Source organism: Eucalyptus grandis, chromosome 5 (assembly GCF_016545825.1).
Source record: "Eucalyptus grandis isolate ANBG69807.140 chromosome 5, ASM1654582v1, whole genome shotgun sequence".
Taxonomy (NCBI): domain Eukaryota; kingdom Viridiplantae; phylum Streptophyta; class Magnoliopsida; order Myrtales; family Myrtaceae; genus Eucalyptus; species Eucalyptus grandis.
Genome location: NC_052616.1, coordinates 36,765,960 through 36,791,234, shown reverse-complemented (window position 1 = coordinate 36,791,234; position 25,275 = coordinate 36,765,960). Strand labels below are relative to the sequence as shown.

The 25,275-nt window shown below is 39.0% G+C and overlaps 3 protein-coding genes across 3 annotated transcripts; 2 read left to right on the top strand and 1 right to left on the bottom strand.

Moving 5' to 3' along the window:
* The first annotated feature begins 272 nt into the window (after positions 1 to 272).
* Positions 273 to 3,383, top strand: LOC104446716 (pectinesterase-like). Its single transcript, XM_018873321.2, has 3 exons — positions 273 to 856; positions 2,114 to 2,274; positions 2,692 to 3,383. The coding sequence occupies exons 1-3, from the start codon at positions 273 to 275 to the stop codon at positions 3,381 to 3,383; spliced, it is 1,437 nt and encodes a 478-aa protein (XP_018728866.2).
* A 9,388-nt stretch (positions 3,384 to 12,771) lies between these two features.
* LOC104446715 (vicilin-like seed storage protein At2g18540) lies at positions 12,772 to 14,440 on the bottom strand (the record flags this gene model as incomplete). Its single annotated transcript, XM_018873320.2, is given in 4 exon segments — positions 12,772 to 12,788; positions 12,791 to 12,911; positions 12,913 to 13,033; positions 13,035 to 14,440. Coding segments are annotated over 4 exon segments (1,665 nt in total), but the record flags the coding sequence as incomplete, so codon positions are not given.
* A 4,994-nt stretch (positions 14,441 to 19,434) lies between these two features.
* On the top strand, positions 19,435 to 21,485 carry LOC104446836 (F-box protein At5g03100). The gene is made up of 3 exons (XM_039313656.1): positions 19,435 to 20,298; positions 20,508 to 20,648; positions 21,114 to 21,485. Exons 1-3 carry the CDS (start codon positions 19,435 to 19,437, stop codon positions 21,483 to 21,485), a joined length of 1,377 nt encoding a protein of 458 aa, XP_039169590.1.
* The last annotated feature ends 3,790 nt before the right edge of the window (positions 21,486 to 25,275 follow it).

Here is a 25,275-nt window from a genome sequence, read left to right as displayed (position 1 = left end):
CTAACTCTCTCTCTCTCTCTCTCTAAAGTTGCTTTTATTACTCGAGTGCAGGAACTATCATAAAGATCAATACTCCCATACTCGACACACTCAACCATGTCCACTTCCAAGGTACACCCCATGGTTATCTTTTATTCCTCTCCCTCTTGCCCAACCTCATCCCCGCCAGAAACCCCAGCAGCCAACTCCAAGTTACTCACTCCAGGTGCCGAGGCACTCCCTACTCGGACCTCTGTGTCTCCACCCTCGCCTCCTTCACGGGCCTTGCCACCATGTCCTTCCCGGAGATCATATCCGCCATGCTTCACCAGTCCGCCTCCGAAGTGAGAGCCGCCTCAACGCATTGCACGGTCATGAAGAACCATTTCCCTGAGAAGCTCAGCATGCTCGAAAGGCAAGCCCTGGACATCTGCCTTGAGCTATCTCGTGACATCCTCGATGACTTTGACAATGCCGTCTCCTACCTTGAGAGCTCGAAAGTCACTATACGCCACTATTATGACCTTCAGTCCCTCCTCAGCGGAGTGATGACCAATGTTTACACTTGCACCGACGAGCTCGATCCCCACACAGACAATCTGAATCTCGGGGACAGCATGAAGGATAGGCTCTCGAACATCTCGCACCACGTAAGCAATTCACTATTCCTCCTGACAAAGATGTGCGGCGTCAATAATCCTTCTGGACATGGTATTAGAGAGAGGTTTCCAGCGTGGATGTCTTTAGAAGATAGCCTATTGGTGCAAACGCCAACGAATGCGAAAAAGTTCAATCTTGTGGTGGCGAAGGATGGATCTGGTAACTTCACCTCCATCAACGATGCTGTGGCAGCTGCTCCGGATAATAGCAACACCAGGTATTCTTATAATTTTTGCACATTTAACTAGTTTTAGTAGTTTTGTTTTTTCAAATTTCGATCTTAATGTGACCATTAGGGCTAATAGCTATTTTTAGTGGTGCTGTGCTCCTGAGGATTAGTTGACTAGTAAATACATTGCATTAACTTGAAATCGAAGGTAGAAGATAAGATTTCACTTGAATGCCTGAAGATATACAGCTGCATATGGCTTATAGCTATTTTTTTTATTATTTATTTTCCACATTCACATCCTCTGCTAATGTGCATCGGATGTGTCTTGGGCTATCGCCAGTTATTCTATGTTCTTGGTTTTTTCTTAGTTTCTTCCTTCGTAGATTACAGCTTTTTTTTCAATGGGAGCTGATGATTTGTTCTTCAATTAATGGCCCTTCGATTTGTTTCTCTCGCAGCCTTGTACTCACTAACTAATTGATTTATTGTTTCAAATCGTTAATTCAATCCACACTCGGAAATATTTATTTATTCGCTAAAACTTCTTTTCAAGATGTAAATTTCCTTGATTTTCCCCTGACTTTTTCTTATTCATCAAGCTTACCGTTTATTTTCCCTTATTAAATAACACATATTCTTAAGTACTTTATCTTTGGTTAAAAAGAACTACTTGTAAACGTCATTAATGAGAGTTGTCTTTCGACAATCGTTATCAAATACTTGGTCGAATTATAGTCAGCTTATTTAGAGAACGATGTCCTAGTTCATTTAGATGTCAATACTTATTCTTTCACTGCATGAATAGCGTTCCATTTTTTAATAAATGTGATTTAACTACAAAGCAAGGGACTTTTACAACATCAACAATCAATTACTTGTATATGTCTATTTTGTCAAATTGCAAATACTATAAAACGGATTATTTTCCTACTTATGATACAGCCAAGGGGTTTTCCGATTGCCGCTACAAATATAACTAATGACTTTGTCCATAGGAAATGAGAAGAGTGGCTTATTCTTCTTTACTACTTCGTTTTCATTAATGTAGGGACAGGTGCATATAAATAAGAAGGAATGAGTATGACTAAATAAATAAATAAATTCCACAAATGGAGGACTATTTGTGACAAGAAAACAACTAAATCAAGAAATATGAAATAGTGGTTCTCTCATTACGTTTTTCACTTTCCTTTCGCTGGCAACTTTGAAAACGAGATCTTTGTTGTTTTGGTAATATTGTTATTATATTTAAAATTATAAAAACCTCTCCTTCCGTGCTCACCAATTTCCTTTTTCGTACAGGTTTGTCATCTACATCAAAGAGGGGGACTATTTGGAGTATGTCACGGTGAGCAAAACAAAGACCAACCTCATGTTTGTAGGTGACGGGATCGAGAAGACATTGATCAAGGGCAACCGAAACTCCGCCGATGGGTGGGCTACTTTCTGGTCGGCCACCGTCGGTAAGTTCTTGAAACTCAATTTTTAATTAAATAGAAAATACATATTCATCTCAGATCCAAAAACAAATTGCTCTGCTTGCCAATCGGCCACCATTTGTTCTTTTCCAAGTAAATTTATGAATCTGCTCGTTATTTTTATGTCTCTTGCGCTCACCATGTTTCTTGTTATTTCGTTGTACCATTAAGAAAGTTATCACCAGCGCTTACATTTTTATCATATAGTAATAAGACCTAGGGGTGTTCATTTTATTAATGTACCATTTTTTTATACTTAGGCGTTTCTTATACTTTGGTACATACACTTCTGATTTTCATTTTATGCCAGTTGCTCTCAATTATGTTAACCTACTCGGTTCAATTCCTAAAAGGATACGTGATTAAATCAATAATATTTAATGTTATTTCCTCCATTTGCAGCTATTGAGGGTGATGGATTTCTCGCTAAGGGGATCACCTTTGAGAATTTTGCGGGGCCCACGAAGGGTCAGGCAGTGGCGTTTCGGAGCAGGTCGGACAAGTCAGCGCTCTTCCAGTGTAACTTCTTGGGCTACCAAGACACGATGTATGTGCACAGTCATCGCCAGTTCTATCGCGACTGCGATATATATGGCACAACCGATTTTATATTTGGAGATGCGGCGGTCGTTTTCCAGAATTGCAACTTGTATGCGCGCAAACCAAAGGGACGCCGGATTGTGTTCACTGCCCAGGGCAGAGAAGATCCGCTTGCGCAAACCGGGATGTCATTCCTTGGCTGCAACTTTACAGCCGCACCAGACCTTGCACCTGTACAGTCATCATTTAAGGCATTTCTTGGCCGTCCGTGGAAGGAATTCTCAAGGATGGTGATCATGGAATCGCACATTGGCAATCTGGTTGACCCAGTTGGATGGTCAGAGTACCGCAGCTCGGCTGGCTTGAGCACTCTCTTCTATGGAGAGTACCAGAATAGAGGCCCGGGTTCAAACACATATGACCGAGTGAAGTGGCCCGGGTACACAGTTATTACCAGCTCAACAGTGGCAAATCAGTTCACTGTCCAGTCTTTCATTCAAGGTAACCAGTGGCTCCACGACACCGGTTTTCCTTATTATTCAGGTCTGAATTAGAGAGGAATTAAATGTTTAGAATACATAGACGAATAAAGAACATAAATACAAGTTCAGCCCTATTCACACCAATTCGCCCATCACCGGCGTCCAAGCCCATTACCCTTCGTTGTTCAATTACTGCAAAAAGTAAGTTCTCTACCTTTGGTTACCCACTTCTGTACCGTCAGTAGTGCTGGCTTCAATTAGCTCTGATGGGTTTTTATGTTTTTTGATGGGCTTATTAAAGCCTGTCCGCCCATGTTGGGCCAAAACCTGACTCGTAAGTGAAGGGCTCATAAAGGAGGTTATTATATCTGAGCAGTTAAGATATATGAGCGGTTACGTGATTTTGAAGTTACGTAATTTGAAGAGAACAAAGAAAACGTTCTTTCGTTTTCCTACGCTCTTAGTTTCTCCCAAAAAAAAAAAAAAAAAAAAAAAACATAGTATGCTCCTCGGAAAAACAGTATCAGGATTTCTCTCCGAATTGCGACATCGCTATTTTAATCTGTGTAAGACACGATACGTTCGACTCCGTAATGTACTTTTTGATCGGTGATACATGTGTTTTCTGGGCTTGTTTTTCCACGTTCGTTGATTTTGGGGTTCGATTGAGTATCGGATCGTAATTTGGGAATCCATTATCCCGACATTGGTATCAGAGCAATGTTCATGTTTCATGATCACTTTTCATGTTTATAAATTGTTTTTCAATTGAATTTTTTCGTGAACTGTCGCCGTCAGTCGATCGGGGATGGAAAATCGTACTGTTCATCCCCGTTTATGATTTTCTGTAAATCGAAGTTTGTTTTTGATAGAGTAGGGTTGTAGCTCTCGTCGATATGAGAAAATTGATTGGTGGCTTGTCGCCGGGTGCCGCCAGACGTGCCACTATGTGCAGCCATAAGATTCGGCACGCGCCAAGGTGGTTCCCAGGCATGTACGACGCGCGCACAAGCAGGGGAAACTGCAAGCGTGTGTGTCACACTCATGCGGTAATCACCAGTGCGTGCCGCACACGCTAGCTGACGCCATCGTGACGTTAATCGGCGGTTGCCCGCACATGCGCAGGGCACATGCCGGGTTGTCGGTTTGAACCAACCCCGACCTGATCGACTCTGACCCGTCTGCATTGACCCGTTGACTTTGACCATTGACCATTAACCAAAAAAAAAGGAAAAAAAATGTGTTTCTTTTTCAATTAAGTCTATGTGAATTATATGTAATCCATTTTTATTATGCATTTGTTGTAGGAACAATGACTCCTCGTCGGGTGCACACACCTATTCGCACAACTACAGATGAACAAAAGGAAAGGCTTTCAAGGTTGATAGTTGAGTTGACTGATTATCGATGGGATAGTGACAATTAATTGATCATGTTCAAGGTCAACAAGAAAATACAAGAGGTCATATGGAAGGGTTATCCCATGCCACAATCTAAGATTGTGCGATTCTTCATGAACACTCTTCCAACAGAATGGCAAGGATTGTTAAATCGCCTATGGGAGGTTAACAGAGTTACTAAATATAAGAGACTTGTAATGTCTTTTATAGATGAATATCATCGGGTTGGAGCCATAAAAACTGCGACCCAAGGAATGACTTCAATCCGGCGGGGGATGAATGTGCGAGGAGAAATCCTAAGGGATATCCGTTTGTTTTTCCATGGCTGGCGAGAATGCCTAAAGAATTTACAAAAAGAAAAGCTCAAGAAATTGAACAAAGGAATCTTTCCCTATTCATAGGTTGTGCTTTATGGATATCTTATGTAAATATTTTTTACCTCGTTGATGTTGGTGTAGCAACTAATGTGTTAGTTACATAATATGGAAATATTTTCTTAAATCATTAATGGATGTCCTATATCATTTGCTTTTGTTATCATTAACTGTTGTGGGTAGTTTATAGAAGTTTTTGTAACTTCAAAGAACTTATTTTGCATAGAAGATTATATTAATGATAATTTCAAGTTAGGATTTTAGATGATGATTGGAAACACAGTGACATTTTGATTCTGAAACCTTATTTGAAATTATTCATTAATATGATAAGTTTGTGCAAAATAGATGCATAAATGATAGGCATTAATAATTCGTGCATATATGTCTAATATGTTCAGATCAATGGCTTTAGTCACTAAGAGCATAGTCGCTAAATTGAACAAATGTGAGAATTTGAACGGCGATAATTATGAAATATGGCATATGAAAATCCAATATGTGTTGAAAGAGCAAGAGGCATTAGAAGCTTTTAACCTGACTATGGAAGAGCCTGAAGATGGGAATACTACACAACATAAAAGAGATAAGGATGCATTTGTTGCATGGAAGAGAAAGAACTCTCTTTCTTGCATTACATTGCTAAGTAACATTGAGAATGATGTCATGCGTGAGTTCGGGCATTTTGAGAATGACAAGGAAATGTGGGAAGCGTTGGCAGCAAGATTTGGTCATACTTCGGTAACCAAACTGAGGCAGCTCACTATAAGGTTTGACTCTTACAAGAAACCTCATGGTCAAACTATGAAACAACACATGAGAAAGATGTCAAACATGATTAATGAGCTGAACGATGCTGTCCATGTCCTAACTGATGAGTAGTAAGTGCAAGTAGTGATCCGTTCCTTGCCTCAAAGTTAGGAGTATATGAAGGTGCACTTGATTTATAATGAGAACACCAAAACCTTTGAGGATGCAGTGCGCCACCTTGAGCTAGAAGAGGACCGCCTCCTGGTGACTAAGCTAGAAACTGACATTTATTATGCTGGTTCTAGCTCACACGGAATTTCGAGCTCAAAGCGCAAACGTCCTAATTGGTTCACAAGGTGGAAAGGTAAGAGAGCAAGTTCTTCAAGGAAGAAACCAAGAGTTGACTAACATGAAAGAGGAAAGCGTCTTCGAATGAAGAAGCTGTCAATGGCGAAGTGTTACAATTGTGACAAGAATGGTCACTATGCTCGGGACTGTCACGAGCTAAAGAAGGTAAATACCCCTTGTACTTTTGAGAACTTTGCTTATGTGTCAACTTCTGTATTCTTAACTGAATCTAATTATTTTTGGACTGTAGATTTGAGAGTAATAGATCATGTAGCAAAGGAAAGTGAATCTTTCGTGGAATTTCGACGAGTACCGATTGGAACTAAATGGATCTATGTAAGAAATAACTTTAGAGTTGAAGTAAAAGGGATTAGCACCTGCCAATTAAACATGTGTGGTTGACGCATTTTGTTCATACATACTGTTTTATGTGCTCCGGAGATTCGTCAAAATTTAGTGCATATTTTAGTGTTGGTTAAGTTTGGTTTTAGTATGAACTTCCATAATAGTGATATGGATTTGTATTTGGATATAAATACTATGGTTGTGGTTTATTTTCTAGATGATTTTATTGTATTAAATGTTGATTGTAGTAATGTCAATATTTGTTATTCCATTTTCATATCTTCTGATTTATATGATAATGATATGAATGTATGGCATGCTAGACTTGGTTATATTGGCCAATAACGTATGAATAGGCTAGCCAATGATGGTTTGTTAAGCAATATTGAAAAAGTCAATTTGCACATATGTGAGCATTGCCTAGTAGGGAAAACAACAAGGAAACCATTTGGAAAAGGTAAAAGAGCTTAATTGCATTTGCATTTAATCCATTTTGACGTCTATAGTCTAATGAATGTGAGAGGAAGACATGTGACTTTATTTCATCACATTTATAGATTATTATACTCGATTCAGATATATCTATTTGATTTTCATAAATCCGAAGCATTGAGTTGTTACAAAAAGTTTATGAGCTTGGTAGAAAATCAATTAGATAAGAAAATAAAAGTATTGAGATTCGATCGAGATCGAAAATATTTATCTGATGAGTTCATAAATTTATGTAATGAAAAAAGAATAGAAAAAGAGTTGTCTATTCCATATGCTCCTCAACAAAATGATGTTGTGGAAAGAAGAAACATGACCTTACTTGAAATGGTTAGGTCCATGATGGCGCATGCTAATTTACTTATCACTTTTCGGAGTGATGTCTTATTAATTCATGCCTATATACTTAACCGTGTGCTTTCCAAATCAATTACTTCCACTCCACATGAGTTATGGACAGGTAAAAAACCAGACTTAAGTTTTCTTAAACCATGGGGTTGTGCTGCTTATACTCAAGAGCCCTCTTACAAGTTTGGGAAATTGGGTCCTAGAGAAAAGAAGAGTATTTTTATAAAATACTCAGAATACTAAAAATGGTATGTGTTTATAGGTGAGTAGGAAAGTGGGAGTGTAACTAAATTTGAATCACGGGATGTCACAATCTTAGAGAATGAATTTCCTAAGAATGGTGAAATAGGTGAGGATTACTCCATATTTGAAACATTGGATCAAGATAATGAATATAGTGGAGTTCGACCAAATGGAGTAACATGAGAAGTGATGAATTTAATTCAACTCACTCTCAATTATAACCATATGATGAGGCGATATTGCCATTATCTAATCCGAGTAGGAACATAATTGAAAATGATATGCAAAGTGTACAATCTCCCATACGGCGAATAAGTCGCAAAATATTCCCTATCGACGTTTTGACATTGAAGGGAAAACTTTTATAGTTGCTTTCACAAGATAAAGATGAGCCAAGAAATATTAATGAGGCTCTAAATTGCCCTAGTAAAGAAAAATGGATACATGCAATGGAAAATGAGATGGAGTCAATGAAGTCAAACCATGTTTGGGAACTGGTTGATCTTCCAAAATGATGCAAAACCATTGGGAACAAGTGGATTTTCAAAATAAAACGTAAAGCTGATAGCTCAATTGAAAGACATAAAACTCGTCTTGTGGCAAAGAGGTATAATCAACAGGAATGAATTGATTATGATGAAACATTTTCTCCTATAATGAGATTTACCTCGATTTGCATAATTCTAGCAATAGTAACTCGTATGGATCTTGAGTTACATCAAACGGATATAAAGATTGCTTTTTTCAATGGAGAATTAAAGGAATAAATTTATATAGAACAACCTGTTGGTTCATTATGAAAGGCCATGAACAAAAGATATGTCGACTTTTGAGATCGATATATGTATTAAGTAGTCGTCGAAATAATGGTATATATGTTTCATAATACCATAATGGCATATGATTTTTCAATGATTGATGAGGATCATTGTGTATATATAAAAAAGTCTAAAGATCAATTTGTAATAATATCATTATATGTTGATGATATACTGATTGCCGGAAGCAATAAGGAATTTGTTGATATTGTCAAAAGTTGGTTATCTTCCAACTTTGAGATGAAAGATATGTGTAAGGCTGCATACATTCTTGGAGTTAAGATTTTAAGAAATCGTTCGAAGAGATCATTGTCCCTTTCGCAATAAACATATATAAATAATGTTCTTGAACAATTTCGTGTGCAAGATTGTAAACCCATAGATACTCCTATTGCAAAAGGCGAAGGATTGAGCCATAGAATGTGTCCAAAGACTTCATAAAAAAAGGAACAAATGCAATATGTTCCTTATGCTAGTGCTGTTGGAAGCTTAATATACGCCATGATATCTACAAGACCTGACATATATTTTGCAGTTAGAATGGTGAGTAGATACCAATCCAATTCAGGTCAAGTATATTGGAAAGCCGTTAAAAGAATACTGAGGTATCTGAAGGAAACTGTTGATTATACGCTGAGTTACCAAAAAAATGATCTGCAACTTGAAGGCTATTCAAATACTGATTGGGGAGGAGATTTAGATGAAAGGAAATCTACCTCTGGATTTGTTTTCTTATTGAATAATGGCGTCATATCTTGGAGTAGTAAGAAACAAACATGTGTAGCATTATCCATGAACTCAACTTCCATCGTGGATATTTGGCTTAAGAGATTTTTGGATCATTTAAGTGTTATTGAGAATGCTACAAACTTATTATTGGTTAATTGTGATATTCAAGCAACAATAGCGTACACCAAATATCCAAAATATCATGGCAAGACCAAGCATATATTTATCAAGTATAATTTTACCAAAGATATGGTTGCACAAAAAATGTGAACTTACGGTACATATCTATGCAAAGAATGGTAGCAGATCCTATGACGAAGCCAATACTTAGAGATGTGTTTTGTGGCCATGTAAAATTTCTAGGACTGCGTAGAGACTAATGTACTGAATATTGTAATTTCCCTTGAGTATTCACATTTAATGAATTTGTGTTTTCATTATTAATGTCTATGAATTATTATTTTTTGATGTCTATGCATTTTAATGCTTACTGCATGTGCATTATATAAAATTGAGAAAGTATGTTGGACAGATAAAAGATTAGCCCACTCACATGAGTAATCGCCTCTATTTACTATGTGATAAATAAAGATGAGACATTTTACCAAAAAAAATAGAGATGAGACAGTTTTTTAAGCTTATTATTTAAGTGATAATCGTGAGTTCAAGCTTAAAATATATAAGTCACCTTAACTAAGTGTTAAGATGATGACATAATATTTATTATGTTTGAAAGTAAAATAACCAACATATTTTACTTTATTTGTCTAAGATGTCAGATGTGAGTTCTGATGAATTTTGTGAATGAGTAAATATGTGAACTCAAGTTAGACTTTAGGTATGTCTGAACTATCATCTGTACGGTATTAAAGGTGTAGACATACGCTCCATGGGAAAGGAGTTAATATTGTAATACGTATTTCATACTATATATGTTTGAGATGACCAACAAGAGTGACAAAAGTTTTGATTTCAACTTTTATGCCGTGTGAAACTCTTGAGGAAAAAAGTTCCTCGATTAAATGCCCTCATGACTCTTACTTATTCTCAAAATTTCTATTCAATGTTTGCTATCTAAAAATGTTGCCAATGATCATGAATTGATTCGATCTAATGAGACATTTCTAAAAAAGCAAGTTGAACTGAAATTAAGAGTTTCGATGAAAGAGGAAGATCGAATTTGGAGAATACATTTTGTATTCACTGGTTGACTAATTATGATCGTTTTTGGGATAATCATTATTGTGAATACAATATATATCAGTGATAAAAAGAGATCAAGAGAGATATAAATGTGATAGATCGATCTAGGGTACTACATAATAAATCTACTCAGAATGTTATGCTCATTATGAGCTGCTATATATTCCTAATAGATGTATGACAACGAGCTCTCAAAGTATGCTAGTCGCACGAATTATTCATCGGTATGAATGTTGCAGAGAGGTAAAGAGAATTCTGTTCAGCCCACCATATTCGAGTAGGAGATGGGTTTTATGTTTTTTTATGGGCTTATTTAAACCCGTCCGCCCGTGTTGGGCCAAAACCCGATCCGTAAGTGAAGGGCCCATGGAGAAAGTTATTATATATGAGCGGTTAAGATATATGAACACTTACGTGATTTTGAAGTTACGTAATTTGAAGAAAATAGAGAAAACATTCTCTCGTTTTCCTACGCTCTCAATTTCTCCCAAAAAAAAAACAAAAAAACAAGACACAGTACGCTCCTCGAAAGAACAGTGTCAGGATTTCTCTTTGAATTGCGACATTGGTGTTTTAATCCGTGAAAGATAAGGTACATTCAACTTCGTAATGTAGTTTTTGATCTGTGATACATGTTTTTTTGGCTTGTTTTACCGCATTTGTTGATTTTGGGGTTCGATTGAGTATTGGATCGTAATTTGGAGATCTGTTATCCCGACAAGCTCGAAACTTTAACAATCCCATGAGCTCCAAATCTCGGATCACGGTTATAGCAACACCATCCCACATCGGACGTCTGTGTCACTCTGTTTTCTGATCGGAGTCCTTAAGGTGCCCTTGTGCTCGCTTGATCCTTCTTCACCAGTGCTGACCACCAGCGACGATGCATCCCAAAACATATGCTTTGTCTCTGTTCTTTTGGCGATATAAAAGTGAGTTGTTGACAGCATCCTGCATGTAGATCATTCTACTGAAATGTATAGCATTTACTCGTTGATTTTCCTGAGTGAGATCAGCGTGCAAATTTGAGGAATGCTCCTGTCTATTTTTGCTGCTCGTTTAGGATATTGCATTTCATGGTTTTTAGGGTAAAATGAATTTGAGATAGTACTTCAACAAGTATAAACATGAAAAATAAGAGTCAAGAGGAAGGAGCGGCTGTCAAAATGCTAGAGCTCCAGCGATCTTTAATCAGCAACTGGATTTCAGAATTCCTTGATCGGAGAACTGACTTTAAGTGACTACTGATTCATGAGATTGTGTGATGCCCAGAGGAAGATATCAATCGCCAGTGAAGGAAGAACTTACGGCTGAGAAAATGAGATCACTATGAACATGAGAACGAAACAGAGAAAAATAGAGAAAAATTAGCTCTCGTTCTTCTACTGAACCACCACAAATTGAAGGAAACTAAGCTTCTTCCATTTCTTCAGTGATGTTAAGAGGACTTTCTGGTGCTGAGATTGCCGAGAGACTTGAAGATATGCTAGGAGCTTTGAGATTTTCAGGATCGTTAAATTTCCACATTGCATCAGGACTTTTCGGAGCATTTCTTCGATCCATATTAATTGGAAATTGCCGCTGAAGAATAGATCGTTTGAATTAGAAATGATTGAAGCAAACACTAAAATCATAGGAACAAGACCGAGAGCAACGATTCGAGCCTGATTCGAAGATTGAAACTATGGAAAGAAAATGCGCTTAGCTTCGGCCATGGTTGAATCCGTCACTTTTCTCTTTCTTCAAACTTGTTCGGCTAAATGAAGACAACTAGAGAGAGATAACTAAGAGTTAATGGAGAGAATTTTACAGGGAACGCCAGAGAAATCCTCCAAAAGAAAGAGAATGAGTGGAGTGATTGTGGAGAGAGCCGTTGGCCAAAAATGAAGAATGAGAGAGAGTGAATGGAGAGACTTTTTGTGAGAGAGAAATTGCAGAGGGAGCTCATGAGAAAGGAGAGAGAATCGAGCTCGGGAGAACTCAAGAGAGAGTGAATATCGCCGAATCCAGAAGAATAGTTGCCGTCCACGAGCAAGAAAGAGAGAGATGGAGGAAATTCAAGAACCAAATCTAATCAAGGCCCTCCGGTTCATTCCATGGCTCTAATTGATTCTTTCATGGTTAAGCCAACTTTTAATCATTGGCTGGAATCCCTTCAAATCTAAACGGCTGAAATTTCATCACATGGATTAATGACATGGCAAGGTGAATGGCCAATATCAAATGAATAATGGATGGCTTGGATTTCTTGCTTCTTGCCTCCTCTTGCTCTCTCTCTCTCTCTCTCTCTCTCTGCTGCCTCCTGCCGACGCTGCCTTTCTTGTCGTCTCTGTCTCTCCCATCTCTCGCTTGCTTCCTCCCTTCTCCTCGCCTCTTCTTGCTCTCTCTCTCCCCCTCCCCTGCTCCTCCTCCTCCTCCTTCCCTCCTTTGTTCTTCTTCTCTTTCTCTCTCCTCCTCTTCCCTTCTTCTGGCTTCTTCCTCTTCCCTCTCTCGTTCCTGTTCTTCTTCTTCTCGTCTTCTTTGTTCTTCTTCTTGTCTCTTCCTCTCTCTTTCCTCTTCTTCCTCTCTCTCTTTCCCTTTCCTCTTCTTCTTGTCTTCTCCTTTCCTCTTCTTCCTGTCGCTCTCTTTCCCTTTCTTCCTCTTCCTCCCTTTCTCTTTCTTCCTCTTCTTCTCTCTCGTTCCCTTTCTTCCTCCTCCTGCCTCTCTCTCTCCTCCTCTTCTCTTCTTTTAGCCTCCTCTTCCTCCTCTCTTCTTTCCTTCTCGATCTCCTCCTCCATTATCCTCTCCTCCTCCTCCTCAGCGCATGAGGTGCAATCCAATATGATGGAATCCGTCTGCGGCGCCAGGATATGGTGGATCGTGGTGTTGGTGACGTTAAAAGCTGCCGCCAGGATTTCTCTGTCCAATGCTCGGAGGATCGAGCTCTTCCCCGCAAGGAACTGAGGGTAGTTTCTCTTTGTCGAAGTGCTGAAGCCCATGAAGACTAAGGACTCATTGTTGAAGGACATTTGAGCCATGGGGTGGAATCTTGGCACGACTAACACGTCCCCTTCGCTCACCTTGAACCTTGTGTTATTGCATTCCGATTCCTTGGCAGTGCTCGAGCAAACCACTCGGATCATCCCTTGCCCTTGTAAAACTATGGCTATTTCCGTCGCTCTCGGGTTCCAATGCGGTCCCATCATCGAGCCCTTTGTGAGATTGACCATGAAAACCCCGATGTTCAAGAGCTTCAACGCGTGCATGTCTTTCCCGGTCACCATCAGGCTCCATCCGTTACAATTCTCAAAATCGCAGTCTGCGTCGAATACATTAAACGTCTTCGTTTTCTTGTTGCTGCTGGAACCCTCTGCAAGGTAACCGGTGCTGCTCAAGTAGGTCTTCAAGAATCGTGTTTCCCAGTCCCAGTACTTAGTCCTTTTCTCTGAAGCTGCGGCATGGACTATAGGCGGGGGCCTTGTTGCACTTATTACTTCTTTGACCACTTCCTCAGGAACCTTGAAAGCTCCTTGGAGCACCTTGCTGTCAAACCCGCGAAGCAAATCGCCAATGCTAGAGTATGCCCCAATCGATGGCTCATATATGTCTTCTTCAGTATTCGTGAAAATGGCATTGATCCGGAGCTTCTCGCGCTCGGGCTCTAAGCTGCTCTGGACATAGAAAATGGTGCCCGGCCGGAGCCTGTAAATGTCACCCCTCCTCAAGTCGATCCTCTTCACGTCATTCTCATCAGCCCAGTTCAGCCTTCCACGCCCAGTGTGGACGTAGAGGACCATGTCCAAGCGGAGGAGCACGGGGAGGAATAGAGCGTTGGGCTCGAGCGTGACGAACCGGAGATGGTAAACCCCATCGGCCACTCGGGCCACCGTGATCTCTCCGTACTCCGTTGCCGCAATCGGCATCCTCTCCTCCTTCCTCACCACCATGCCAACGTCCTCGCCTCCCTCCTCAGGATCACCACCACCCCGGAGAACGCCGTCATCACGGTCCCTTGCTCCACCGCCTCCAGCGTGCAGAGCAGGGACGGCAAAGGCGATGAGCAACAGCACAGAGAAGGGCACGGCCAAGGGCTTGCTCCCCATCTTCACAGAACTTGACGCGGCAAGAGAGAGAGAGAGTTCAGAGCTTAGGATTTCTTCCTTAATCACTAAGGAGTTTAACCACTTGAATTTTGACGGCAATTTTGTAATTTCAAAGGAGCAAGGGCATTTTGGTAATTTCATGACTTGAGGATAGTTTTTTTTAGTCGGTCCTACTATCTTCCTACTTTATTCCTACTCTAACACTCACTCTCAAATTTTTGTCTTCCCGAAACTAAAGCGTCCCCACCCCAACCCCTTGAGAAAGTGAGGATTCGAACCTCCCACCTCTCTATTCAAAGTTAGAAGGGTGGTCTACTAGAGAGAGAGAGATAGCTGGCCAGCTAAGAATGGATGATTTTTTTTTTTTTTTTGGTCAGTAGCTAAGGATGGGTGATTGCTAGCCAAATTTTGGCTAGAAAATTTGCTTGGGTCAACATCGGTCAAACAGGGCTGACCCATTGGACCACGTTAAACCAATTTACTATTTCCTCCAATTTCATTCTAATTGTCTTGATTTTGTCCAATTAGGTTGAATTAAATTTCTTAAATTATTTTCATTAAATTAAATGCAATTATATTCAATTGAATTGACATGATTTGTTTAATTTATCATGAATGCCTCAACCGCAATTTTTGTTAAAATTGCAATACGAGCTAGTCCAATGCACGCAATTAAAGTTCAATTGGCCAAATTAACCTCAGTTGGTTCAATTGGATGCTAGTCCAATGCACACAATTAAAGTATGATTTTCTCAAAATTGATATTGAAATCCAGTTGCCTCTAATGAATTGGACTCGATTGTGGCTAAATTGCACAATTCAGGAAAATTTGATTGGAATACCCGATTAGGGCCAAAATTGGGGAAATGCACCTCCAACTTGGAATCTTGAAATTGGCTTGTCAATTGAATGCGGAATGATCTCCTGATTAAATGTCATGAAGGAAAATTTTCTGAAAAAATGACTAGAAATGAATGAGTTTTAAATTTGGCCAATTAGAAATTGAAATTCCCGATTTGGGGAAAAGTCAATTACTATTTAATTATCGTAAAAGTAATGAGTTAAAAGTCAAATTAAGATAAAATGATTTTATTTAAGGATTTTCAATTTGTTTATTTTTTGGGAAAAAAAACGTTCATTAAAAGTCAACTTTTCCATTTGTTACCAAAAAGTCATTTAATGGGTCAAACTTTGATTATTATTATTTTTCTTTTGAAAATTGAAATTGTCAAGGTGAAATTAACACTATGTTTGGGCTTTTTATGCAAAAGCCAATTTTTGACCAAAGATTTACTTTTTAATGATATTTTAACTGAAAAGTTAACTCAAAAGTTAACTTTTAACTTTTCGAAATCGAAGTGTAAATGATATGAAAATGATATGCTTATGCGAGAAATGTGTTAAATGGCCCTATCACTATCAGGAATCATTATCACTCGAGTTTTTATCTTTCTATGACATGTTGGCAAAAAATCAAGTGTCAATAATGTTGTGATTTAGTTTAAGCTATCCAATAATGATGGTTAGGTCCCTCACATCTTAAGGACATTTAGGATTTTATGGATCACGATTGAAACCTTTCGTTTTTGGTATATTGATTTTTCAAATTATTGGGAAACCGATGCACATTAATTGCGACCGGCAATGTTCCGCACCAAATTTCATCAGTTGCCCGTCAACTTTTCCATAGGAATTTTGGATATTTCAGTTTTCCTTTTTCTTTATGTTTTGAAAGCTCAATATGACACCTTAAAATTAGCCGAGCGATATGAGCTTGCTGCTCTCTTCTTTTTTGGCAAAAGAACGCTTCAAGTGCCATAACTTTAACCAAAGAGACACTTAAGTGCCATAACTTATGAAAGGTATACTTAACTGCCACATTCGAAAAAAAACAGATCACTTGAGTTCCACTCTGGCCAAAATCCGGCAAAAACGCCAACGTGGCATTTTTACGCGAAGCGCGCCCAAAACGACGTCGTTTTGCACACGACGTGGCCAAAACGGCATCATTTTGGGCTGATGTGGTAAAAAAATTAAAAAATTTAATTAAATTAATTTTAAAATTAAATTTAGTTAAAATATTTAAAAATAATAATTTTAAAATTAAATTTAATTAAAATATTTAAAAATAATAATTTTAAAATTAAATTTAGTTGAAATATTAAAAAAAAATTAATAAAAAAAAAGTGGGGAGGCGACTAAGGGATTAGCCCTCGGCCCGCCGCCACCGCCGCCTCGCCGCCAGGGAATGGCCGGCGACAGTGAGGGGAGTGTCGGCCGAGGTCGCCGGGCCCCGGCCGGGGTCGGCGACCATGGCCGACCGGCGGCGAGGGCTCGCGAGCCCTCATCGGATCTCGTGGCGAGGGCTCGTGGCCCTCGCCCCATCCGGCGAGGGTCGGTGGCCCTCGCCGGCCGAGCCAAGGGTCGCCACCCGCCGGGGCGACCCCGGCGGCAGCGGCCTTTGGCCCGGCCGGGCGAGGGCCGCGACCCTCGCCGGATCCGGGGCAAGGGCGCGACCCTCCCGGATCGTGGCGAGCCGGCCGCCGACCCTCGCCACCGGTCGCGGCCCTGGCCGGGCAGCGACCCCGGGCGAGGGCTCTGGCGACCTCGACCCTCGCCACCGGTCGGCCGGGGTCGCCTCCCCAACTTTTTTTATTAAATTTTAAATTATTAAATTTTTAATATTTCAACTAAATTTAATTTCAAAATTATTAATTTAAAATATTTTAACTAAATTTAATTTTAAAATTATTAATTTTAAATACGGGACCCTCGCGACCCCTGGGTGACCCTCGCCCGCCGGTCGGCGGGGTCGCCGGCCCGGCCGGGCGACCTTGGCCGACCCTCGCCCGCCGTCGCCGCCCCTTCCGGCTACCTCGGCGCGCCCGCTCGCCGGCCCTTAGCCCTCGGCCGCCTCCCCAACTTTTTTTATTAAATTTTAAATTATTAATTTTTTAATATTTCAACTAAATTTAATTTCAAAATTATTAATTTAAAATATTTTAACTAAATTTAATTTTAAAATTATTAATTTTAAATAAATTTAATTTAATTAATTTTTTTTGCCACGTCAGCCAAAACAACGCCGTTTTGGCCACGTTAGTGTGAAAAACGGCATTATTTTGAGCTCCGTTCGCCGGAAAAGTGCCACGTCGACATTTTGGCCGGATTTTCGCCTGATTGGCACTCAAGTGATCCATTTTACTCCGATTTTGGCACTTAAGTGTACCTTTCGTAAGTTATGGCACTTAAGTGTCCATTTGGCCAAAGTTAAGGCACTCCAGGGGTCCGCGTGTCCTTTTTTTCTAGTATGATGCTTGTGTGGCCTTTTTTCGACCCACAGTTGACATTTTGACCCTAAAAGTTGCGTCCCCTTGTAGAGTCTTAGTTGATGTCCTTAGTTGACATTTGGTTAATGTTTCCTTGATAGGCTTTTGAAGCTTTCTAGGTAATGTAACCTTCAATTGACTTTTGGTTAGTAGTGAGTTGTGCTTTTCAATTTTATGATTTGGAAGCTCACATCTTGAAAATGAATTACATTATATTTGTTGTAAGTTATGAAAAAGGCACGCCATTTGATATTTATGTAAAAACAAAAATTTGTGTTTAAAGCATATTTGTTATATAAAGCTTGACAAGGCAAAAATGACCTCTTAGTTCTATGAAATGGCATGGTAAAGCGTCTATTAAAATTAGTTTGGGATTTGATTATATATAAAAAAAAGTTTGACAAATGCGATATAGATTTTATACTGTTTAAATCATATATGTGTTTTTTTTATTAAAAGAGCTCTTTATCTTTTATTTTATTTTTACAGTAAGCTCATTTGAAATGAAGTTTGCTGGAAAAAGATATGACAAGCAAAATTTGCCGCGCAGGATGAGCTTACTACTCTGTTCTCCACGTCAAGTATGATGCTTGTTTGGCCTTTTTGTTGACCCATAGTTGACGTTTGGACCCGAAAAATTGCGTCGCCTTGTAGAGTCATAGTTGATGTTAGTTGCCAGTTAAGTTGACATTCGGTAAATGTTTCTTTGTTAGGATTTTGAAGTTCTCTAGGTAATGTAACCTTAAATTGGCTTTGGTTACATGAGTTGTGCATTTCACTTCTATGATTTGTAAACTCATGTCTTGAAAATGATTGAAATTGTATTTGTTATAAGTTATGAAGGAGGCACCGCACCATTTGATATTTATAAAAATAGAAAAGTTTGTGTTTAAAGCATATTTGTTATATATAAAGCTCGACCGGGCAAAAATGTCCTCTTGATTTATATGAAATGGCATGGTAAAGCGTGTCTTGAAATTAGTTTGGGATTTGATTTTGTATGAAATGGTTTGACAAATGCGATATAGATTTTATACTATTTAAACCATATTTGTTATAGAAAGCTCAACCGGGCATTTATTACCTTCTTGGTATATCAAATGGCATGGTAAAGCGTCTCCTAAAATAGTTTGGGAGTTGATTATATATGAAATAGTTTGACGAATGCTACATAGATTTTATTTTGTCTAACAGAGATTGATACTACTCATTGAGCAGTGACTTGCTGAAATCATCTATGTTAACTATTTTTCCAAATATACGGCTATCAACAAATATGATGAAGGGACCCACCGGTGAGTAGCTGTGTTAGTTGAGAGTCTCTCCTTCATTGCCGAGGTCGAGAGTTCGAAACTGCAGTTACTAGCGTTGTAAGTGGGGGGCCATGGTGATGGAGTCATGTGCTAGTCTCCTCCGAAGTACCGACGGGCCCAAATGTGCTACCAGGCGCTACTAGGGCTATGGGCCCCCGTAAGGGGGCTCGGCAGATCCTCAGTTATCAAAAAAAAAAAAAAAAAAATACGACGAAGGGGATCTTTTAGGGAATTGGATTTTGGGTAACTCTTCATCCTGACCCATAACTAGGACCTAACAAACGTAATCGTGCAAAAGTTTATGCTTCATCGAATAGAGAGAACAAGAAACCCTAGAATCCTTTCATATGCCATGGCAAGTACTTCGGCGCGGACCATCGGCCAAAAAGATCATGGGGATTACATCAGTCTCTTGCCCGATTGCCTAATCCATCATATCTTCTCCTTTTTGCCCACAAGGGACGTCGTTAAAACTTGTGTTTTGTCGAAAAGGTGGCAGTCTATTTGGACCACTATCTCGAATCTCAAGTTCTCTGTCTCTTCTTACGATGATTCATTTGTGAACAGGGTTTTGACACTATATATGTGGCCTAAGGTGGAAAAATTCCACCTTGATATCAGATCAAAGTACTTCTACCCCTTTAAGATTGATTTATGGGTTCACTTTGCGATTGATCATGATGTGGAAGAACTTCTTCTCAACTTGAATTGGTGGGCGTATTACACCTTGTCTCCTTTGCTTTACAATTGCTCCTCGTTGACTAAGCTGTGTTTGACTGGCTGCCATTTCTCATCCAGCCAAAGAATTAGTTGGAGTTCGCTTAAGTCCTTGTCCATTCAAAACATGAAAGTGAGTGATGATGTGCTTCAACAAATTTTTATGGGCAGCCCTGCTATTGAATACTTGAATTTGAAAAGATGCTGGGGTGTGGAAAGAATTTGTTCAAGAAGTCTGAAGGAGTTGGTGCTTGATGATGTTAATGTGGAATTTCCTTTGGAGACTTTTTCTCCCCCTTTGGAAATTTGGACTCCCCGTTTGCTGTCATTGCGTGTGAGGGGATATATTTATGAGATAATAAGAATTCTTGAAGCATCTTCATTAGTCGAAGCCGAATTAGATTTCGATTCAGCCGAATTAGATTGCTCCTTCCTAAAGGAAAGTCTTGGCAAGTTGCAGAATGCTACCCGAATTCAACTTGGTGCTTGGTGCATTTGGGTGAGCTTAATCATCTTTCTTCCTGATGGACATCAGCTTTACCATTTAGTTTTTCACTTAGGTTAGTGGACATTATTCTGCCAAAGCTTATGGATGTTTAGCGGTTATATTGATGGAATTTTGCATGAGAAAAAAACATAGTGGTTTGTGATGTACTTGAAAAAAAAATACTGTTTTGGCGATCTGACTTTACTTTTTGATATGATCAGGTTATGGGGCTTCTGAAGGTAGAAGACGTGCAGTTTTCATTGTCAAATTGCAAGTCTCTCACGCTACACATGACCATCCCCCAATTTAGCTTTCCTGCTATAGCAAATATGCTAGCAACTTCCCCAAATTTGGAGAAGCTGGTCATAATTTTTATCCACCTGATTGTGTCTCGGTATATTCCCTAAACTCTATTCACAGTTTGGAAATATTTGAAAGGATTAACTAGAATGCACCATCAAAAGTCTCTCCCTTCCTTTGTGTCCTTGAGTCCATTTAACAGTGAAACTAGTATAATGCTCTGGAAGTTTCACGGCTGTCGCAGCCTATGTTTCAAATGCTCCCTCTATTATACTCTGAAAGTTTAACTACAGTCTCACAAATTATTGATTTTTTTTTCCTTCCTTTCGTAATGGCACTATGATTGTGACAATGAGAAGAATGAGTTTGCTTTGATGAACACAAGTATCGAAATTTTGGTTTCCATTGTTTACGATTTCCTGTAATTTGATTAGTGTAGGCTAGTCATCTGACTGGCCAGGGGATGGGTGTGAAAACTAAATTGTGCTTTATTTGAAATGTTTAATTTGTCTTTAATCCATTTGCAGGATGTATTTGACAGAGACTACCGCAACGTTGATCACCAGAGCTCTTGGCATATAAAGAAGTTCCAAAGTTGGGCTCAGCATCTCCAGAATTTTGAGATTTTTGGATTTTATGCTTGTTTAAGATTCAAATATGAGGAAGTGCTCATGTTGGTGAAGTATCTGCTTGGACATGCATCTGTGCTGGAAAACATGGTCATCAACATAACTTCATGCAAGTTGCTTGAAGTGGCCCGACTAATTCAAAGTTACGACAGGGCTTCTGAGCATGCTGCAGTTATACTCAATTGTCTGGAAGATGGGCTCGGAAAGCAGCGGCATGAAGGAGGCAGAGTAACAACAAAATGTCTGTGCATTGACAATAAGTATGCCTGATTGGAATAGGAATACTGCAAGCCACAACATCAGCTAGCTTGATCTATTGCCCGTAATGTCTCATGTAAGCTTTTCAGTATTTTAAAGCAAGTTCTGGGATTGTAATTTCTTTCAATATTGTTATAAAACTACCGTAGTTTATGGACCTTTTTCCTGAAGAAGTCATTTGCCATCTTGTTTACTTATTGAGAGCATATCTTGTCATGTAAACATTTGGATGGCTTTAATTAATCATTTTTTTTTTTTTTTTTTTGACATCCTAAGAATTAGGATTGGGATCGTTCAGTAAAGGTGTAGATGGATAAGATGTAATGAAGTTTACTGCAGTACATGATATAGGCGATTGTTGGCTGAGATTTATCGGATCTAGGTGTCTATAGACATGCCTTGTAATCAAAATTGCTATGTTGATACCCATTATTGGTGCAATCGCTGGCGAGATTTGTGTGTGTCTGTGTGTGTGTGTGTGTGTGTGTGTGTGTGTATGTCTGTATGTGTTATCAACCATAGCAATGTAGACCCCTTATGCTTGATGTTATATTCAACTAAGTAAAAATCCATTTTGTTGATAATGCTATGAATAGTTTTGTAACTAAATCACCGTATGTTATAAGACCACATTAAGGAGCAGAGGCCCCTCTCTCTCGTTTTTAAGGAGAGTTTGGAAATACCGGCAAGGGTCATTGGCCCTCTCACGATAATTCTCTCTCTATCTGACTTGGATTTCTTTTTTCTTTTTTAGATTTTTTTCCTCTTTTTTGGCCGTTTTCTGGTTTTTCTCCCACTTAATCATTTTGGCTTTTTTTTTCTTTTTAATTCTTTTAATTTTTACTTTTTATGTGGCGCCATAAGACACCGCGTCGACGCTACAAATGCCCAAAAACCACTAAAAATGCCTCGTCAAATTACCGGCATACAACGTTAGCGAAATTGCCCATGAGATCATCAAAGTAATTCGATTGCATCAATTTGAAAATGTTTACAGTTTAATTGCACATTAGGCCAAACATTTAATTCTATGGATGCAATTTCACCTTTAAATTACTAAAATTATGCCGAATGTTGTTTTTTTAAATGCTTAATTTAAAGAACCATATACACCATGTTTGCATCTCATAACGCAAGATCTGGACCTTTTTATTATTATTATCATAACCTAAGTTTTTATTCACGGGCGCTTCTAGGACCCTTAGGAGAAAAACGTGTCCGGTTCCTTCTAGAAGGTTGAAATCTATCTAAATTTTTCGTAATTTATCTGAAAGTGGCCTTAAGGCCTATCAAGCTTATAGATAGTAATGTAACTTTACGGACCTGAAGTATCGAACTTATTTGAGCTTAACAACTAGTAATTAAACTTTGCGCATGATAATTGGCTATAGATGGATGCTCAGTAACTTATGATCGTAACATTCTGTTGGGATTTTGGCCGTAGATTTGACAGATGTTTGCAGTTAATTGGGTAACTGGCCAGACTGGAAATGCTTTTGGTACTCATTCCTTACGATGAAAATGCTGTTGCTTGTGCCAATGTCGTTCGGACCTTACATTTGTTTGACCCGCTAAACTGTTTGTCGTAAGTAGTGAGGATTCAAAACTAAGTCTTTCTTATATTCTGTTGACTTTGGATCCCCCGTCACTCCCGGTTATTTTTACCTGACAACGAAATTACTCAGTTGTTGGTACTCTCGGTTAGTTTTAGCATTGTTTCTCTTGATTTGAATCCCATAGCTGTTGTATTAACATTTCTACTTGGCATTCGTCTTGGATAAGATGGCGAGCCTCGCCAATGGACCAAAATCTGTTGATAAAGTGGACCCTTGGAAAATGCTTGAGGCGGCTTGAGTTGTTCTAAACCTCCATAAAGCTTCTCATAATGCGGAAGCCTTTTTGGACTGTCATTTCATAGGATCTTCCTTCGAAAGTCATGTGCAGATCTTGAGTCTTTGTTTGATCTCATGATGGGCTGTTGTTCATCATGTGTATGCTCTAAAAGTGTTTGGGAAGATTGTGAGATGTGATACCTATTACAACCCAGTCCGACAAAATGAGGAGTGGTCATCGAGTCAGAGGGCTTAGACAAGAAGCGGCTCTTAACAGGTTTCTAAGATGACGAACAGAGCAAAAATAAACTGATCCATGCACTAAAAGATGAGGAGAGCAACTTTGAGATACGTGTCCGTGCGCATGCGCGCGCGTGTGCGTGCAGGTTTCTAGGATGATGAACAGAGCAAAAATAAACTGAACTATGCACTAAAAGATGAGGAGAGCAACTTTGAGATGCACGCGTGCGTGTGTGTGTGAATAGGAATTAAGATTAGAGCTAGGTATACTCGGGTGGGAGCACTATGAGAATGGATAACCTCTTGGGAAGGTGTCCACCCATGTGCCAAATGACAAAACCGTGAATCTCAATATAGAATGGGCCAATTAGGACAATACTCCATAGATTTAATTTAGGGAAGCCACAACACTAGTATGGTGTTTGATTTGTGGATTTTCCTAGTGACATTTGAATTCATGATAGTTTAGTTTACTCTTCAAGATAAATATATTTAAGGCTTTGACTATGATTCAAGCCTCTTCTTATCCCCAATGGCTATTTTGATGAATACAACATTATAAAGATTATCAACCATTGGGATTCGCCCCAGTGGCCACCCTTCCAACATGGAAGGGGGAGGTGAGGGGTTCAAATCCCCACCTTCTCAGGGGGGATGGGGGTGGGGACGCGTAAGTTTCAGGAGTGGGTTTCGACTCCCACGCCCTGCAAGACGTAGGGCAAAAGTCTGAGAGAGTGTAGAGTAGGAATAGAATAGGATTGACAAAAAAAAAAAAAAAACATTATAGAGATTATCAATAAACGGCATAGTGGCAGCCTTCACCTCTGGTTGGTGAGGGCAGGGTGGCAGCCTTCATTTTAGCTTCATCATTGCTACGTAAGATAGAGAAAATAATTAGAAAAAAAAATCATATCAACATTTTTCATTAGACAAATTGGACAGAGTTAACGAAAAAAAGTCAATTAAACCTATTTGATTTAGAATTTGATTGCACTTTTTGAAATTTTTAGGGTTCAATTGCATTTTCATGACAAGTTCTAAAACTTCGGGTGGACATAGCCCTTTTTTTTTTCCGTGTTGGATAAGATGGTGATCCTTGCTAATGGACCAAAATCTGTTAAAAAAGTATATCCTTGAAAAGTGCTTGAGGCAGATTGAGATGTTCTAAACCTTGATAGAAATTCTCAAAATGTTGAAGTTGTTTTCAACTATCATTTCAAGGGAATCTTTCAGAAATCATGTTTAGATATTAAGTATTCGCTCGATCTCATAATGTGTTTGTTGTTCGTCATGTGTATGTTCTGTGTTTGAACTATGTTTCTCCCTCTTGGTTTTCTGATTCATAATAGTTTAGTTCACTCTTCAAGGTAGATGTATTAAAGGCAATGACTATAATGCAAGCGTTTTTTGATCCCCGATGGCTGTTTTCTCTAATAAAACATGATATAGATTATGAATATATCTTTGCAAAAAACCTCCAGTGGATACTGAAATATAGCAGCCGAGAGTTCTTATTGGCTAAACTCAAATCACATTTGAAGAAACTATGACATCATAGTAGATTTTGCAAATATTTAGGACAATTTTTTTAATAAAAAAGTATAAGTTTGCTTTGTATCTCATTTAGTCGAACTATATGTGAGTGGACCAAACTTGCTTTACAAGCTCCAATACAACTCAAACAATCTTAGCTATGAACCCCCCAATTACATCCAAATGGAAATTTAAGA